Below are 18,318 nucleotides of genomic sequence, written 5' to 3'. Positions count from 1 at the left end.
TTAGATTCGCATGTTCTCTCAATTAAAGCAGCAGAGGGCGTTGGATTTCAGAATTTACAGCACTTTCACTCACCAGGAGAACTATGTCGAATAAAATAATTTTGTGGGCATCACTGATATAACCTTCAAAAACACTCGTCTACTTTTTCAGAGCACCGACGGTTTCCATTTTTCTTTTCAAAAATGGGTGAAAGAGAAAAAGAGTCCATTTTATTTTTGGTTTGTGTGTGAGTGGCCAGTAGTAACAGTCAAATCTGTCTGCCTCACTGGAGAACACAATTACTGAGTAGGTTATCGAAGAATCCTCGATTCTGCGGTTCCGGAGATTTGCTGCCGTCTATGCCGCTGTCTTCCCTGATGGCGCTGAGTCGCTGCGAAGTGCCCCCCTCTTCGAGTTCGAGGGCACCCCCCACAGGTGGTTGTGGACTCCTCGGAGCGGGCAAGGAATCCTTGGGCAGCAGCAGTCACCTCTGCACGGGCATGCGGATTGGCTTGTTGTCCAGGATCTTCTCGATTTCGTTGACCAGGCTAGTGGTCAGCCTTGGCAGTAACTGTGGTGCGAAGAGAAAATTGTTTAAAAGACACGTAAAATCATAGAGTAAAGAAATTTAAACAGACAAGCAAAGGGGAAAATTGTTTAAAAGACACGTAAAATCACAGAGTAAAGAAATTTAAATTAACAGACAAAGGGGAATATTGTTTTAAAGACACGTAAAATCACATAGTAAAGAAGTTCAGACAGGCAAAGGGAAAAATTGTTTAAAAGACACGTAAAATCACAGAATAAAGAAATTTAAATTGGCAGGCAAAGGGGAATATTGTTTAAAAGACACGTAAAATCACAGGGTAACGAAGTTTAAATAGACAGGCATAGGGGAAAATTGTTTAAAAGACACGTAAAATCACAGAGTAGAGAAACCTAAATAGAGAGGCCACGTCTGTGGTGAAAGGACATGAAATTGAAGCCGGAATCATAGGATACGTCGATGCGAAGATGAGCGGGGTTATGATATCATGATCGCTTCGCGAGAATGGTTATCATCAATCTTGCGAAGAGACCGAATAAAGTAGCTGTCCGGATTGGTTTTGCATTTTTATTCACTTTTAACGTAATTTCAGAAACGTGCTTCATAACTCATAACAAAATTCAAAAATATCTAAATTTAAATTAACTACCAATTGAGATCAGTAATGCAATATTTATAATCAAACGTATCAGAAGATTTTAAGCGAGAAGCTAAGGATCTTAGGATACATAGGTGCGACTTGCGGATTCAACTTCTTGGTGGCCTCTCTATCTTAATCTTTGTGTAAAATAGAAAATTTTAACCTGCAACATGATGAAAATTTGCAATTACTGTAGGAACGAAATTTTGATTCAATTTTATTTAACATTTTATTTAATAGCTTTAACACAATCAAACCTTTGATGACCGTAACCAGGCCCGGATCTATAAATTTTGGGTCCCCCTGCAACAAAATCTGTCGGGCTCGTCCCAAGTGGTCAGTAGTGTATATTTGCAACGTTAATAAATCTTAGTGCTAGGTTTTTTTTTTCAACTTTTTATTATCTTTCTTCTGTCGTTAGGCGTCCTAAAGGAGGTAGGCTTCCCCGCACTGCGGGGTCTGCGGGTACGCAGATCCGGTCCTGACCGTAAGATAAGAAATAAAATAATGAAGTTTGAGGTGTTTTTTTTTTTTTTAAATTTATAATTGGTATAGTTTTTTGTGCAATAAGTTGTTTTCCGATTGTGATGGCTCAATAATATGAAAAAGTGTAATTTAAATCATTTTTTCATAAAAATTTTCTCAAATAAACTTGAACCTAGGCGACCCCTTCATATTAGCGCCATTAATTTATGCATGGAGAGAAAAATTGCCCAAATTGCCCCTCCCTCCACTTTGAATCCGCGCCTGATAACAGACAATGCACAGTTAAGTATATTTGTACGTTGCAAGAATGATAATTTCGATATTGCCGAAGAACTTATTTGCGAAGGACCTTTTGATTTGCGCCAACTATTTTCTTTTAAAACTTATCCATCAAGAAGTGTTTTGTACCAGGGTCTTGAACTTGTCTTCTGTTGCTGGTTCTGTAATGCGATGTTACAGCAAGATACGAGCACTGGCTTCTATTTTGTTACAGCTCTAAATTGGTGTGCTGATCTTCTCCACCACTCAGACTTACGGAGATAAATCGTGCTATTTGAGTAAAAATCAAATAATCAACCCATCTATGATTTTTTTTTTTTTTTGTACTTTTTTATATTTTTTCGCATGTTGAAAGTAAAATAAAATAAAGTGGGACGCCTCACGCAAAATTTTTTTTCAGCAGAAAAAGACACTGTTACTAAATAGTTTAACCACCCCGGACCTACAAGAGTGTAACTTAAAAACATTGAAAAGAAATAAAATGGAGGGAGTAAAACTTTCTTACGTGAACCTAATACCCCAAGTCACGTAATAGATTTAAAAGCAAAGCGTTGGAAGAAATCTGGTTTCTTTTGCTAGTGTCACGCAAAACATATCAACCATTCGTCGTTGTTGAGTCACGTGACTTGGAGTCTTAGCCTCAACTTTTGCTAAGCCTATGAGATTGGACTTGTTCCCTCCATTTATATTCCTGCTCTAAGCTTAAAACCTGTAAATCAATGTAATAGCAGTATCCAAAAGAAAGTTTTCATGGCTAAACCATATTGCTCTAGAAGACTTTTAAGGCCAAAGCTGCGCTGTGTTCTCGTAGTGGAAGAAGATTACTTTGTCCTTAAGGCTGTTACAGAAAACCTTGGCCTACCATGGGCTGTCGCGGTATTGATGATGGCAGAAGCAATCTCAACTCTCAACATTAATAACATAACTTAAGGCGTAGATCGGTCATATATAACTGCTAGAATCCGATTATGAGAAATGGCTCTGGTTTTCGGTTAGCGTTACAGTTACATTACATTAAACTTGGCATAATTTTCCAGAAAACACAAGAGCCACATGAACTATAGGTTACTGCTTCTCTTGGTTTAGAATTAAGAAGTAGTTCTTTCGGTTTCACAACTACCATGACGAACCTTGTCACGTTTCAGTTGGTTTAAAAACAAAACCCCGCACATGTTAATTGACTAGAATTAACATATTTGTTCACTGAAATATGTGACATTACCCCCCCCCCCCCAGACACCTGAAAAAGAACCATGAATTTTCTGTGTGTGTGTGTGTGTGTGTGTTTTTTTTTTTTTTTTAAATTTTCAGTGTTAACATGAATAAAAATGCTTTTTCTGTTGAGATGAAAGGCTGCGGTTTTAAATTATATCATGGTTCTGAAAACTAAATTGTGTTGAAAATTTCGCATACTGATCAGACCTATGTAAGGAGACGCATTAAAATGCATGAATAAAGCTATTGAGTCTAAACACAAACAAGAGTTGTAAAAAATGGTACGTACCTGGATGGCATGTAAATGTTCATAGAGCTGTTCTGGTGAGGAAGCTCCGACTAATACACAATGAACACTATCATTTTTCAAGCACCATGCTGTAATTTCATTAAAAATATTTTATTATATTCATTCATCTATACGAAAAGAAAGAAATCATTTTCGTCAGAAACAGTACTTCAAAATAGAAAACTTGTTTGTTCTTAGCAAGATATTAAAGCTTAATTTTTCAACAATACATATGAGAAAGTGAGAAGCAAAGGGATGTAAGTGGACTTTTTAAAGTTTCGAGTAAAACGCGTTTGAAGTTCAGATACTAGAGTACTTCATGGAATTTTTTTTCTAAATCATCTAGTATAGCAGTACCCACCAGAGCTACTAGTACCATATCTTACGCTGAAACGGAGGAGAAGTACTCTAATTATTTGTACTGATTGTCTCCAAATTTTTAATTCTGGCACTTACATCCCATTTTTGCACATGAGGCAGTGAGAAGCAAATGGATATAAGTGGACTTTATAAAGTTTCGAGTAAAACGTGTTAAAGTTCCGATTTTAAGTGGCTCTCAATGAAACGTTTTTCTAAATCAAGCTGTATGGCAGTACCTACCAGGGCTACTACTAACATATTGCCCTAAATCAGAGGAGAGGTTCACCTGCCAATTGCACTGATTATCTCCAAATTTTTAATTTTGGCTCTTACATCCAGTTTTTTCTTACTGCCTCATATGTTATTTCTTTTTACTTCCTTTTACAAAAAAGGAAGTGTTGTATTCGCGAAAAAATTTTCACTCAAAAATCGGCCTTAATTTCCATTTTGCTCACCCCCGAATGAATGTTGAGTTTTTTTTTTTCGACCGACCACACGCGGATATATGCCTAGGAACGTACAAACAACCGAAATATCCATTTTGACGATCTCCAAGTGAATTACAGTGAGTTTTCTCGTGACGTCCGTATGTTCGTATATATGTATGTACGTATGTATCTCGCAGAACTCAAAAACGGTATGTCCTAGAAAAGTGAAATTTGGTACGTAGACTCCTAGTGGATCTAGTTGTGCTGCTTCCCTTTTGGTTGCATTCGGATGTTCCTAAGGGGATCTTTTACACCTTTTTGGTGGGAAATCATTGTTAATTTCAATGCTATCTCAAGTAATGTTATAATTTGTCGAACACTTGGCGATATATCGCCAGGATTTTGGCCGACAAGGTTTGTCGCCAACTTGGTGAAAAATTTGGCGATAATTTTTTTTTTTAATTTTTAAGTCTGGTTTTAATTCGACCAATGTTGGTGATATTTAAAGAGTTAACCACTGAATCACATTAAAATTGCCAATAATGGGGAAATAATTCTGTGTAAAACGTTTTTTTTTTTTTTTTTTTGCTTCGGTTCGTAAGAAAGTAGGGGTGAAAATATTTAGTGTTTCCTTGCTTACTCCAAGGCGCTATTATCATTAAATTGGCGTAAAAGGAAGTCATGTGATGCACACATCAACTCGTTTTTCTCTCGCTTTAAAACAATTGAAGCAGTGAGAAGCAAATGGAAGTAAGTACACTTTTTTAAGTTTTGGAAAAACACGTGTCAAGCTCAAATCCTAGGTAGAAGCTTTTCTAAATTGTGCAATGCAGCGGCACTCCTACCGCAGCTACAATTATTTTCCCTTGCTCATAAACAGAGGAAAGTTTCTTCTACTATTAGCACTAATTATTTTTAAATTTAAAGTTTTGACATTTGCGTTCCTTTGCTTCGAGGTGATTCAATTTTAAATTTGTACTAGCAATGTACAGTTTTGGTTCAGGAAAAAATACATTCAAGTCTTGAACTTTGAACTGTGCAAATTATGCATTTTTTTGACAGTGCAGTACAATCTTGTTTATCCGGACTAACTGAGAACAACGCAATCCGGATAGTCCGGAAAATGTGGATAATAAGCAAAACATGTACTTAAATGTGCCAACGTACTTTTTTTTACAACAAAAGCAATGTTTCTTTACAAAGTTACATATGATCCTTTTCGTGCTAGTTTTTATCATGCATAGTTCAGCTGCAGTGGTGTCGGATTGACGCACACAAGTACGCCGTGATGTCTGTTAAATTACTAAATGCAATTTATAGTACAATCTGTGCAACTTCAGAGGTATAATTATTATTTTCTACATATTTGATGCTTAGCCAAAATAAGAAACAGTATTGTCAAACCAGAAACAGTTCGTGTTTTTGAACAATTGCTGCACAATGTAATCGAATACAATTGAGCAATCGAGTGAATCTCCCGGGCTATTTAATAAACCAGTGCTTTCCGATTCGAGTTGGCAGTTCTCTGATAAACGAATGATCGGTACTTGAGTGAATTTCTTGATTGACTTTATAATCCAGTTAGTTGAGAGTCAAAACAACATCTGGAGTAATTTCAGAATAGAATGATCAACTCGAGTAATTTCAGAATCGAATGAGCAACTCAAGTGATATCAAAATCGAAGGTAGAACTCGATGGTTTCAGACTCGTACAAACATCTCACGTAATTTCAGAATCGAATGAACATCTTCTGTGATTTCAGAATCGAATGAACAGCTCAAGTGATTTCAGAATCGAATGAATTATTCAAGTGATATCAGAATCGAATGAATTATTCAAGTGATATCAGAATCGAATGAATTACTCAAGTGATATCAGAATCGAATGAATTACTCAAGTGATATCAGAATCGAATGAATTACTCAAGTGATACCAGAATCGTATGAACAATCTCAAGCGACTTCAGAAGCGACTCTCTTCCCCAACTAAACACATTACTTGATGCAATATATAACTACTTTATTTTCCTCACCTATTGTTAGTTGTGTTGAGGTACACCCCAATTTTTCAGCTAATAGCGAAAGCTCTTGAAGCTTCGACTGATGCCTGGGGCTTCTTCCCTCTTCAGGACACGTCTTTTCTTGAATCATCGTAAAATTCTAAGACAGAAAGGGGAAAAACTAAATAGACAATTTTGGTAAAATAATTGTTTTAAATATTTTTAAAAAGGGATCATGTATCCCCACATCAAGGGATACTTGATCCCACTGAGAAAATACGTAGACTTTTCATTCGATCAGCAATTTACCTATGGATTTTAATTTTCTACATAATGTTTCTAAAAAAGAACAATATTTCTAATTTTCTTTCTTATATGATAATAATGGGAAAACAAAAATAACATTGTTTTAAATTCAACTAGAAGATTTGTAGAAAAATGGACACAGCTTTAATGAACTTAGATGCTTTTGATCAGTTGCTTAGTCTCCAATAAAGCTTTGAACAATATATTTTAGAAGTAAAACTAATAATTATTTTAAAAGTAGTGTAATGAAGCTAAAATTAAAGCAACTAATAAAAAAAATACAATGATAAGTACAAAAATCATCTTATTTGCTTCTTGTCTTGCCACAATGAAAATAGGAGTTTGAATTTTTTTACAGAAGTAAAATGTAAGTATCTGTATACTTACGAAAAAGAAATGAAGGCCAAGCATATGTTTTTAGAACCTGAAAACTCAAATGCAAACACTACAGCTGTTGTAGTTTTTAAAGTTCCGTTCAACCTAACTGGATCTTAACATTCATTCTCATCTGCAACTTTTGTGAATTTTTTTAGGAAAAATAGATTTATTAAGCATATTACTTTTTCGTTTTAAAAAACTTATTTCAAACTCTGAAAATCCAACTTTTCACTCTATTTAATTTACATAATGGGCAACTCAATTTTTTGTTGTGAATCTAACTATAGCAAAATCTATTTTTATTATATTCAATTAAAAACAAACAATTTCAACTTGTTCAATCTCATTTTGCTGATCAGAGCATAATTTATCTATAGAGTTAGTTTATGTTTATATGTTTGAAGTGTTATGTTTAAATAGAAACCCTGAGTTTGATTACAAGTGCGAACTAATATTTTAATTATTCAGCAGATTAATTGCAGTGTCTGTTTATACCTTTCACTTGTACTATGATAAATCTTACTATGTTAACATGGTTTTGAATGTTTCAAACTAAAGTAAATTTAGTAAACTACAGTTATATTGTTTTCATCGTGTTTATATTTTTATAGGGATATTTGATTTCTGGGAACGTGCATCCCTGAAACCGAAGTCATCAAGTATCCCTGATGTGAGATTTTCACAAACATACTTGTTCTATAATTATTAATCAGTGGCAGTTTACTAAAAATATATCTTCATTATTAAGAACTGTATATACTTTAAAATTATACTTCACAAAAGTGTATATAACAGATAATGTAAACTTCAGAATGTTTTCTTAAAAAAAGTTTCCCTTGACACATTCAGACAATCATTTCTTGAGCTAAAACAAAACGGTTGAACAATACAAAGTGTTGCCAGTTTTTATGTACAAGTATAACTTGAACATTGCTGTCAGGTTCCTAATGATTTTGGTACATTTTTGGCTGAGGGATCATGGGATCAAGTATCCCTAGACTCCCCTACCTACAGCTATGCAAGTTGGACTATGTTAGTTTAGAAGCAGGGGAGGGAGTGCTCTTCAAAGCGTTTTTTTTTTCGGGGTTCAACTGTTTGTGCTTGAAAAGTATTTGAATATTAACTTACAATTGTAACAAGGTGCGCCTTGGATTACTTTCAATAACTTTTTCGATTATTACTTATTGTATATTAATGCTGAAAACCCACATTCACAGAGATATGTGGATGAAAACTGCACCACCTTCGGCAAAAAGGCAATGGGAAATAACTCCGAGCTACTGTTAATATTTAAACGCACAAGACATAGATAACACACGTTGTTGTTGTGTCCTCAAGCTCTGGAGAAGGGGGGGGGGGGGGCTTGAACTTATAAAAACACAGCCTTCAGTACAATTTTTATTTACGCACAGGACAACACAGTACATTACAAGAGAGAGAGAGAAAAGAACATCTGGGGAACTGGTGAACCGGTGAGAATCGAACCTAATATCTCCGGCTTACAAAGCTAGTGCTTTCACCGCTCGGATTAACTACTCTTTTGTTATTCAAATATCATTGCATACTAAGCTTACAAACCATTATGTAACAATTATATCCCATAATCTAGTATCTCCAATTTGATTTAAACTTATGACATAAACAAAAACATTTACATGACAGGCAAACCGAGGAAACACCCATGCATTACATTGACCTGTGAGTACATGAGTTAATATCCAAGCAATTTTATGATTGCACAAGGACTACCATGTCCACATGATCCTACAATAAAGAGAGAAATGGTTACATCTGACCACAAGTTTGAGCAAATTATAGTTATTTTTACTTTTTAATTTTTTTTAAACATTCACGCTTAACTTGAAATTATTCTATGCCCCCCAGGTAGTGAGAATTCCTGTTCAATAATACATTTACATTTTAGCAATGTATGAACGCTAAGTCGGCTCTCAATTCCCATTTAAGCCAGCGCCAATTGCAATTTCAGCTATCATTTATTAACTGTTTAGTCATTGTCTGCTGAAAGCTCATGTAAAAAGCAGAAGCTTGGAATGATTTTATTTTAGACTACTAAACAATGAATCATAAAAACTTTGTAAAAATGAAGCTTTCACGGCCGGTGTCAATGATGTTGTGAGATTCCGGGCTGTTGTGCCGTGGTCTGAGTGTTACCCCAAACGTTTCGACCGCATCTGCGGCTGTCATCTTCAGTGTTTACGTGGTCGAAGCTTCAAGGGAAGTGACTTCATCGCAACTGATGCAGATTTCGAAGTGTTGTCACTATTTATGTGGGAAGAGCTAGTCTTCCCTTCGTTTTGGACCGGGATTGTCTGATGAACGGTCGTCCTTGTTTCTGGTTGGCTGAAACTTGAGTTCTCTTCATTCTGGTTGAGGATTGGCTGCTGGACGTTCGTTACTGTTTCTGGTTGGCTAAAAGTATTTCTCGGGAAAATCCGTCTAAGTGCATCATGCCAGCTTCGACCACGTAAACACTGAAGATGACCGCCGTGGATGGGGTCGAAACGTTTGGGGTAACAACACTCAGACCACGGCACGACAGCCCGGAATCTCACAACATCATAAAAACTTTAATCATTTTTGAAACTTTGCTTTCAAAAACCCTATTTTCGTCTGGTTAGAAAGAAAATGTTGTCTGGTATTAACAATAGTCGAATACTAAGTGCTCTAAGAAAAGATGAAAAATCCTTCAATACCAACCCTGACCTTGATAGAACCTCTAGACAATAAATGTACTCCTTCGTCGAATTTCCCAGTAAACATTCCAAAGGCTTGAGGTGACCACGTCATGGTACCAATACCTAATTTCAAATAAAAGAGTAAGTTTCCAGTCATTATGTAAAAAGCATTAACAAAATTACAATTTTAATTTAAATTCAGATAGCTTTGTAGCATTTATCTATGCATGATTCCGTTACTAGAATTTTTGAATCCATTTAACTCAAATAGAATTCTGTAAAGCGTAAGACAAAGTTAATACAGTACAACGTCAAAAATCGGAACTATTTGGAACTATATAGGAAGTTCAAGTTTTCAAATTGTTCGGATTTTCAAAAATTCGCAAAAGAATACCATTTGAGAAAATAGTATGTGATGCAATGAAATTAAGTAGATACACAATAAGTATGAATATAACATTCAATACAGCATTTTTTACAAAATTTAAAGAAAATGAACTCGAATTGTTTTCCGAACTTAAGGGGAAAATGAAAAATATTTGCAGTACTGTATGCATTCTCTTAAGAAATGTTATACAGTAATTAAACAAAGACAGTTGAGTCAATTTCTTTAAGGAAAAACTGATTTAAACTCATTTAAACAGTTTTTATTTTCGGCTAAAAGAGCTTTGAAATGTGTGTTCAGATTTTTGACTTTCTACTGTATTTATTTCATTGGAGAATTAAAGATTAATTTCAACTCTTCAACGAGTTGAAGGACTCTTTGTGTTCAGTTAAAGAGTAAGCAACCACATTAGGACAAATATATAATTACGAGTTTTTTGAAACAAAATATACATAATTACTTTATGAGTTTGTAGGTCGTGGATCATTCAAAATGTTTCTTGCTGGCCGACACCTGGCTAATCTGACACGCAAGCACTTTGTACAATACATTTAATGTTTAAATCTTGACAGAGTTAAATGTTAACTTCGACTCTCCCAAGAGTAAAAAAACTCTTTGTGGTTCAGTTAAAGAGTAAGCCACCACAATGAAACAAAAATATAATTACTTTCCGAGTTTGTAGGTCTGTGGATCATCCAAGATTGTTTTTTGCTGGCCGACGCCTGGCTAGAATCATATGCCTCACGCTGTATCTCTTTTTAAAGAAATGCAGGCATATTTTACAAACATTCATTACTTTTACCGCATTTACAGAAAAGAAGAAATGTAAAAATTTAAGAAATGATGGGTTCTAGTGCTTCAGAATGCACCAGTCAGATGTCTTCTCAAGATCAAACAGGATTGAACCAGGAACTGTTTCAGCTGAATTGTATTCCAGAAAAGCATTCAAATATAGAATTTAGAAAATAAAATGTAGAATCTAGCGAATTTCGAGCGTGAACTTACCTATTTTATGAAATAGCTCTGGTAAATGTATTTCTACTTTTTCTCGCTGAAACATATGATACTCTGTTTGTTCAACAAGAGGTGGAATGAGGTTAAATTGGCGAGCCACTGTATAAGCTTCCTAAAAGAAATACACTTTCTAATCAGTACATAAGTGTAAAGTAATTGAGAGGCTGACATGGGGACGACAGTAAGTCACAAAAACTAAATTTTACATAGGAAGCAAAAAACGCCAAAGCAAGTGCCGTGGACTACATATAAGTGCCATCTTACGTCGCTCGTAGGACCTAAACCCTTTTTCCAACTGGCTTACTGTTTGTTTATTCCACGCTTGAGCGTTTACTGTTTTTTCCGTGGAAAAAAAAACCGAAAAACTCAAATCAAGACCTGTGACTTATTGTCTTCTCTATTTCAGCCCCTCAATTGGCAAAAAAAAAAAAATAAAAGTATTGATAGAAAGGTTTTGAAATGGAAAAATTGCTTTAGTTCGTCTTAACCAATTCTTTTTCCAGTTTTCGGATTAATAATGATTTTTTTAGACTTGTTTTACATTACACTTTTTTAGTTGAGTTAAGCCTTTAGTATTGTTCGTTTTTCACGAGAAGGCACTTCGCCACGCCTCCTCGAACGCAGAGCTCTATTTTAGGCGGGAGTGATCGGTAAGCAATCTACGCGCTTTTAAAGGAGACAACCAGACAGCCTTAACTTGGGCGTGCATTTCAATGTGCAAAAAAGTCCTAGTGTCCTTTGCATCACTTGTTTCACTTGTCTGCTGTCATTTTAGTTATTCTTACATTTAAAAAACTGCTGCTTTTACAACAAAATGCTATGATCGAATATACCTTCTGCCGAAAACAGCGAAATAGAATCAGATACCACGTGACGAGGGAGGAGTCAAGTGCCTTCACGTGGAAAACGGACTATATTAATGGAAGCAGGAACGTAAGTTACGGACTCGGTTTGAACTGAAATCAAGATGTATGAACATTGAGCGTAATTAATATATGAGGCAGTTAGAAGCAAAGGGATGTAAGTAGACATTTTCAAGTGTAGAGTAAAACAGTTTAAAGATAACTTCCTAGGTAGGCTTTCATTGATTTTTTTTTCTAAATAATCTGTGCAGCAGCATCTACCAGGGCTACTAGTACTATATTTTGCCTCAAGACAGAGGAGAGGTTCACGTAACATGTGTACTGGTTATCTCCACATTTTTAATTTTGCCACTTGCAAGCCTTTGCTTCTCACTACCTCGTATGAAGAACGCAAGACACATGTAAGCAGCGTATGTGTTCGATAGTAAAAAAAAAAAAAAAAAAATCATCTCTTAATTTTTTTTCAATCTAAATATTAGACAGTAAAAAATTGAGATGAAGAAATTATTACCATAATTTCCATGGCTGTCCATCGAGACGTCCCCCAATACATAGCCATTCCTTGATTAATACAGTGAGTGAAGGCACGAACAACCTCTGTTAAAGAGAAATGAACGTTTGCTTGAAAAGTTGGGCAGAAAAAAAAATCACAATTTGGATTGACTCATCAAGATTAAGTCAACGATAGAGGAATATAGTGTTACAGGCGAAGATTCGCCAAAGTCTGTAAAATGTAAAGGTAACAAAAATAAGGATCACAGTAAATAATGATTTTTGTATTTTTTTTAGCTTTACATTAAATCTTTAAAAGAGGTAAAAATAATTCTTACCTTCCATTGGACACATGGGATCAGCTTTATTTACAAAAATTATATCAACGTAACTTAATTGTAGCCTCTCTAACGACGCCTGTACACCTAAAACATAAGAAATAAATCACAGAAAAGATAATCAATGATTTTCTTATTGAAATTAGTTCGAAAAGAGAAAGAATGCTAACAACATGCAGCTAAGTTCTAATATTAAAAAAGTGCACAAGGGCTGCAGCAACATGCATTTTGAGATCAGGTTTAAAACTTTCTCAAAAGACATGCAATGAATATCCATGCTTCCCTCAAACTTATACTGTTGATCGAATTACAATAACTGTTTTGTGAAACTGCATTACAGCTATACGTTCTCGAAAGCCACGCCTAGCACTCGCGAAGGATTTCAGTTTAAAAAGGGAAGATGAGTTGAAGATGGGCTCTTTCTAAGTTTTTCAACTAAACGAGTGCATTTGATATCTCTTAGAAAATTTTTCGTGTATCTTTGTTTTAACAATTAGCATCCTTTTGCTCTGCTTAATACGGTTTAGTACTTTTTATATCACCCCCCTCCCCCACCATTGCTAAACCTCCGATCACCCCAATTTTGTTAATTCAGAGAAGACCTGGAGCATGCGCAAATTTGTGGAAGGTTTTACCTAAGAAAATCAGACAGCATTACACATTTCTTCGGTAATAATTCCTTAATACATTTGAGGCAGTAAGAAGCAAAATGGATGTAAGTGGGCGTTTTAATGTTTTGAGTAAAACTCGTTTAAGGTTCAGATGCTAGGTAGATTGTTGTTGTATTGTTCTTAATTTTTCTCTTGTCGGTTGGTTCGTTATCACCAATCCAAAAACATGAATGAGCAGAATCATAGTATGGAGAAAAATGCAATATTCGTTTTGTAAAGAACTTAGTTCCTGTAAACAGGCACTTCCCCCTACCGCCTAAAAAGGAGCAAGGAATGAAACTTCTTTCTCGAGAGAAATATCGTTGTTGAATAATACTAAATGCTTATTTGCACAACTGATTTTTGAAGCAAGTTTAAATACGTGTAAACAGAATTAGAATGCGTCATTGTTGCCAACGTATGTACTAAAAATTCACGTTGTCAACCCTTACTAATATATAAATTCTCGCTTTACAAATATCAAGGAAACGTGCAAAATGTTTTATGAATATAAAAGGTATCAGTATTCCATTCTAACCATTGAGAAGGAATAAAGGTAGAGTGAGTGAAGCCTTCAGTTCTTAAAGCAAGGGATCCCAAGTCACGTGTTATGTTTGAAAGAAATTATTAGAAGAAACCAGGTTTACTTCCACTCGTTTCACGTGAAACGTGTCTTTCATTCGCCGAAATAGAGCCATGTGACTTGAGATCTTTGCTTCAGCATTTCCTCAGTCAATGATTGGACTTGCTGCCACCAGTTACTAGTTCCTGTTATAAGAGTCTAACAAGTGCTTTTTGATTTATCTGAGGACGCTTGTAAGCATTGTTTTTTTCCTTTGCTAACTCCCTGAGAGGTTTCATTTTCTGTAGCTATTTCTTCAAGCAGTTTTTAGTTTCGGATTTTCCGTCACACATTTTGAAAGTTTTCGACCCCCTCCCCCCTCAGTCAAAGTGTTGCACTGTTGTCCCTCCCTTCTCCGTGTCACATGACAAACTACTTTTAATATTCATATATGCTTATAAAATGCGTGATGTCACACTTCTTGTGACCCATTCCCTCCTCCGTGTCACAAACTGTCACAGTTTCTTGAACCCCCTTCCCCCTTAAAGTGTGAAAACATTTGTGGACATCCCCTATCTTATTAAGACATCAATTAGGGAAGAAGGCATAAAAAGGACCAAAATTTTTAAAATTCTGATTCCTGGTTTTGGACAAATAGGAGAAAAGAAAGGCATATTTTATCTATGGGCAATTCCACGGGTAACTGACTGACATGTTTGAAACAAAACAATGCGTATTTTGTAAAATTCAACGAAAAATATACATCGAAAAAACGATCTTTTTCCGTGGGATATTGTATTTTTTAGGCTGAATTTAGTGGTATAATAAAATTCCCAAAACACATTTTGGACGATTAAAGAAAAATTGTTAAAAGCGTGGTAACTGACTGACATATTTGTTTTTAAAATGTCACTCAGTTACCATGTTTTAAATAAGTATTTAAAAGTCATCCAAAATGCATTTCGGGAGTTCCGTTATACCATTAAATTTAGCTCTAAAAATACAATACTCCAGGGCTAAAGATCGTTTGCATAACATATATTTTGCGTTGAATGTTACAAAATATGTATGATTATGCTTCAAAAATGTCAGTCATCTAGTTACCCGTGGAATTGCACTTATTTCATTTCCTATCACATTACAGTTCCAAAAGCATTCTGAGATCTCTATTAACTTTCCTTCAGCCGATATGTAAAAATTCTACATTATCTTTATTCAGAGCGAGAAAGGAAAAGAAATATTACAACATTTGCGTATGCACTTCAATCCAAGACAAAACAGAAAACGACTGATTTCACCAAAATAATATCAATATGCCATTTTTGTGCTATAATGTGAGTGCGTTAGGTCTCCTCGCTGAATTTACATTACGGCAAGCTCGACTAACAGAACACAGGCACTAACATCTCTCATGCACATTCCCAACAAAACAAAAATCGAGACAACACAACTGCAAAAAGATTCGAAAATTAGCATTTACCCAAACTTGCCTTCGATAATGTATTTCCGCGAAAGTCCTCTCTCAGATTCCCCTCTAGAACGTGAACATTGAAAGCAAAATACTTAATTACACATCGATTATGAAAGGGTTAATTACAATACAGATTTTATAAACATCAATTATACCGTTTATTTCAAAAACCAGTCAAGCGACATACTCTAAAATTTCGAAAAAACATTTTCACCTTCGTATTAAATTTTTCTAGGAATGCAATGTTTTGAACTGAAAGTGATACATATTGATTGACCGCGGATTGTATGTAATTTGGCAATCTACCAAGTAAAGACTATCATAGGCGGATTTAGGACTGAGTTCCTGGGGGGGGGGGGGGCAAGATTGTTTTTGAGCAACATTTTTCATTACCCCCCCCCCCCATGTTTTGGGGTGTTCTCCTGTGATGCATAAGGCTATGCTTTACTTTTTTTTTGTGTGTCGTTTTCATTAATGTGTTTTCATGCTGTACTTTTTGAATTGACTTGAAGAAGGGTGACTGGTATCAAGAGAGTGACACGGGGCTCCCTTTTAAGTGGGATGTAGAATATCTCCAATTTTAGGGAGTCTGGAAGTTTCTCCCCCGGAGGAAATTTTGTAAAATGGATATAAAATTCTGCATTTTGAAGCATTATAAGGGTTAATTGGATAGACAAAAATCTTTTTAAAAAAATATTTGTCTATTTTTCCCCCTAAGTTTTATGATTTAAATGTGCTTTGTGATGTTAGTTAATGCTTTAAAAGGAATGGTGTACAGACTTAGAAATTAGGTAACATGAGAGTAACATACTAATTATTTGAACAATTTATAATTTATACATTTGCTAAGAAATAAAATTGAAGCGCACTTTGCTTAGGGTTTTCAAAAACTTGTCCAATTATTTTCAAGATTTAGTTGGTTCGATTGGGTGTTTTGGCACAAGAGCCCTAGTAGGTTATACTGCCCCAATTCTTTTCAAGGATTTTAGAACATTTAACAATTTAAGGCACCTCATTTGCATTTTCTAGTCTCTGAAATTGAGCACTAGATGATACAGTTGTACAGTATTGTTCAAACTTTGTAAAAAAAACAGCTATTAAGTTTTCAAAAAATAAGCTATAGAATTCTCATTAGAACAACCTTTGTTTTTAATTATAAGCAATGCAAAAAAACAAAAATGATTTTTTTTTTGTGTGGGCTAAACAGATTAACAATATGCAGTTGGAGCAAGATAAAAGCAATCAATGCATAAAAATTTTCAAAATACTGCATTCGGGATTAAATAAATAGCAAGATATGAAACATGTGAGTCACAAAAATGTATTTCAAGTAATATGTTACAAACGTATGAACCATGATTTTTACATTTTTGATGCAGAATGTAGTAAGGAGCTGAATTTGGCATTCCTTCCCCTACCATTTGTTAGAAATTTTAAAATTTAAGTTTTGTAGCCTCATGTTTTCAAATATTCAAGGCTTTCAAGCACTTGAAAATGAAATTAGTTTTTTCAAGCACTTTCCCTTTTTTTAAGGAACGAATCATGCAATTTTTTGCGAGTTATGGGCCCACTTCAAAGTGGTGACCCTAAGCTATCGCTTGATTATCTTATAGGCTCCGGCCTTGTATGTAATTCACTCTTACCAGCAGATTTTTGTAATTTTTACGAACATTTGTCAGTTTTTACGGTTAAGGAATTTTTACAATTTTACCAATCTGGACAAATACAAATACAAAAGTGACGACTAGCAACAATTCATGGGCCCTGGTAGGCTGGTTCTAGTCAATTTACAATCCCCAGTGAAGATCAATGGCCCGCTTAAAACTATCTACTCCCTTGCTCATTACCACCTCTTCCGGTAAGCTGTTCCAAGGTTCCACTACCCTGCTAAAATAGTAATTTTTCCTAATTTCCATGTTAGCCTGAGATTTAAATAGCTTAAAGCAATGACCCCTTGTCCTGTTTTCAGTGCTAAGCTTCAGCCCCGTAATATCTTTCATTTTAATAAATTTAAACAACTGAATCATGTCCACTCGGTTTCTTCTTTGCTCAAGACTGTACGTTTTTAGCCTTCTAAGCCGTAGTCTAAATGAGGAAGTCCATTTATTAGCCTTGTAGCCCGCCTTTGAACCCTTTCCAATACATTAATATCTTTCTTAAGGTAAGGAGAACAAAACTTAACAGCATACTCCAAATGAGGCCTTACCAAACTTCTATATAAGGGCAGAAGAACTTCTTTAGATTTGTTTGAAATAGCTCTATTGATAAACCCAAGCATCTTATTGGCTTTGTAACTAGCTATGCTGCACTGTTGGCTAAACTTTAAATCCTGACTTATTAAGACTCACAGATCAGTAACATTTTCTGCCTGACTAATGACTGAACCTTGCAAATAATAACTTGTACACTTATTTCCATGTCCTAAAAGTAGCACTTGACATTTCCCAACATTAACAGCCGTACCCCATTTATCAGCCCACTCCGTAATATGATCTAGATCCTCTTGCAGCTGATTTGCTTGTTCTTCATTTTCTACACTCCCCATAACTTTGACATCAGCAAAACAATTCATGCTCCCAGAAATATTTTTATGAATATATAGTGTATAAACGTGTGAATCCAGAAGGTTCTTCAAAATCTTTCGTCTGTAACGACACAAAATATCTAGTTTTTGAAATCACGCAAATTGAAAATGAACATTCTGAAAAGAATGAAAACAAATCATAACCAGTAGATTTTTCTGTTAGCACAAATGGGAGAAGGGGGGGGGGGTTCCCTTTGTTTTGGGTACTAATTTGTAAAAATAATCGTCCATTGAAGGGATCAGTGGATAAAGGTGTTAACTGACATTTTTAAAAAACACGAGTTTTGTTGATGGATGAAAGTTTTAAATGATTATATTTCATATAAGCTAGCATTGAAAGTCCTATTCTGTGTAT

At 35.1% G+C, this 18,318-nt stretch overlaps 1 protein-coding gene across 1 annotated transcript in view; it reads right to left on the bottom strand.

Annotated features, from left to right (window-relative positions):
* Positions 1–385: 385 nt before the first annotated feature.
* The window catches only part of LOC129216243 (voltage-gated potassium channel subunit beta-2-like), a 128,541-nt gene continuing 110,608 nt past the window's right edge, over positions 386–18,318 (bottom strand). Inside the window, exons 9-16 of the mRNA XM_054850442.1 lie at positions 15,399–15,442; positions 12,697–12,783; positions 12,378–12,463; positions 10,995–11,115; positions 9,633–9,727; positions 6,258–6,384; positions 3,437–3,525; positions 386–551 (exon numbers count right to left, since the gene is read on the bottom strand). Of these exons, the coding sequence (XP_054706417.1) occupies positions 465–551; positions 3,437–3,525; positions 6,258–6,384; positions 9,633–9,727; positions 10,995–11,115; positions 12,378–12,463; positions 12,697–12,783; positions 15,399–15,442 (736 nt within the window). The 3' untranslated portion in view covers positions 386–464. The remainder of the gene's footprint in view (positions 552–3,436; positions 3,526–6,257; positions 6,385–9,632; positions 9,728–10,994; positions 11,116–12,377; positions 12,464–12,696; positions 12,784–15,398; positions 15,443–18,318) is intronic.

The sequence above is a fragment of the Uloborus diversus genome, chromosome 2 (assembly GCF_026930045.1).
Source record: "Uloborus diversus isolate 005 chromosome 2, Udiv.v.3.1, whole genome shotgun sequence".
Lineage (NCBI taxonomy): Eukaryota > Metazoa > Arthropoda > Arachnida > Araneae > Uloboridae > Uloborus > Uloborus diversus.
This window is presented reverse-complemented; position numbering and strand designations above follow the sequence as displayed.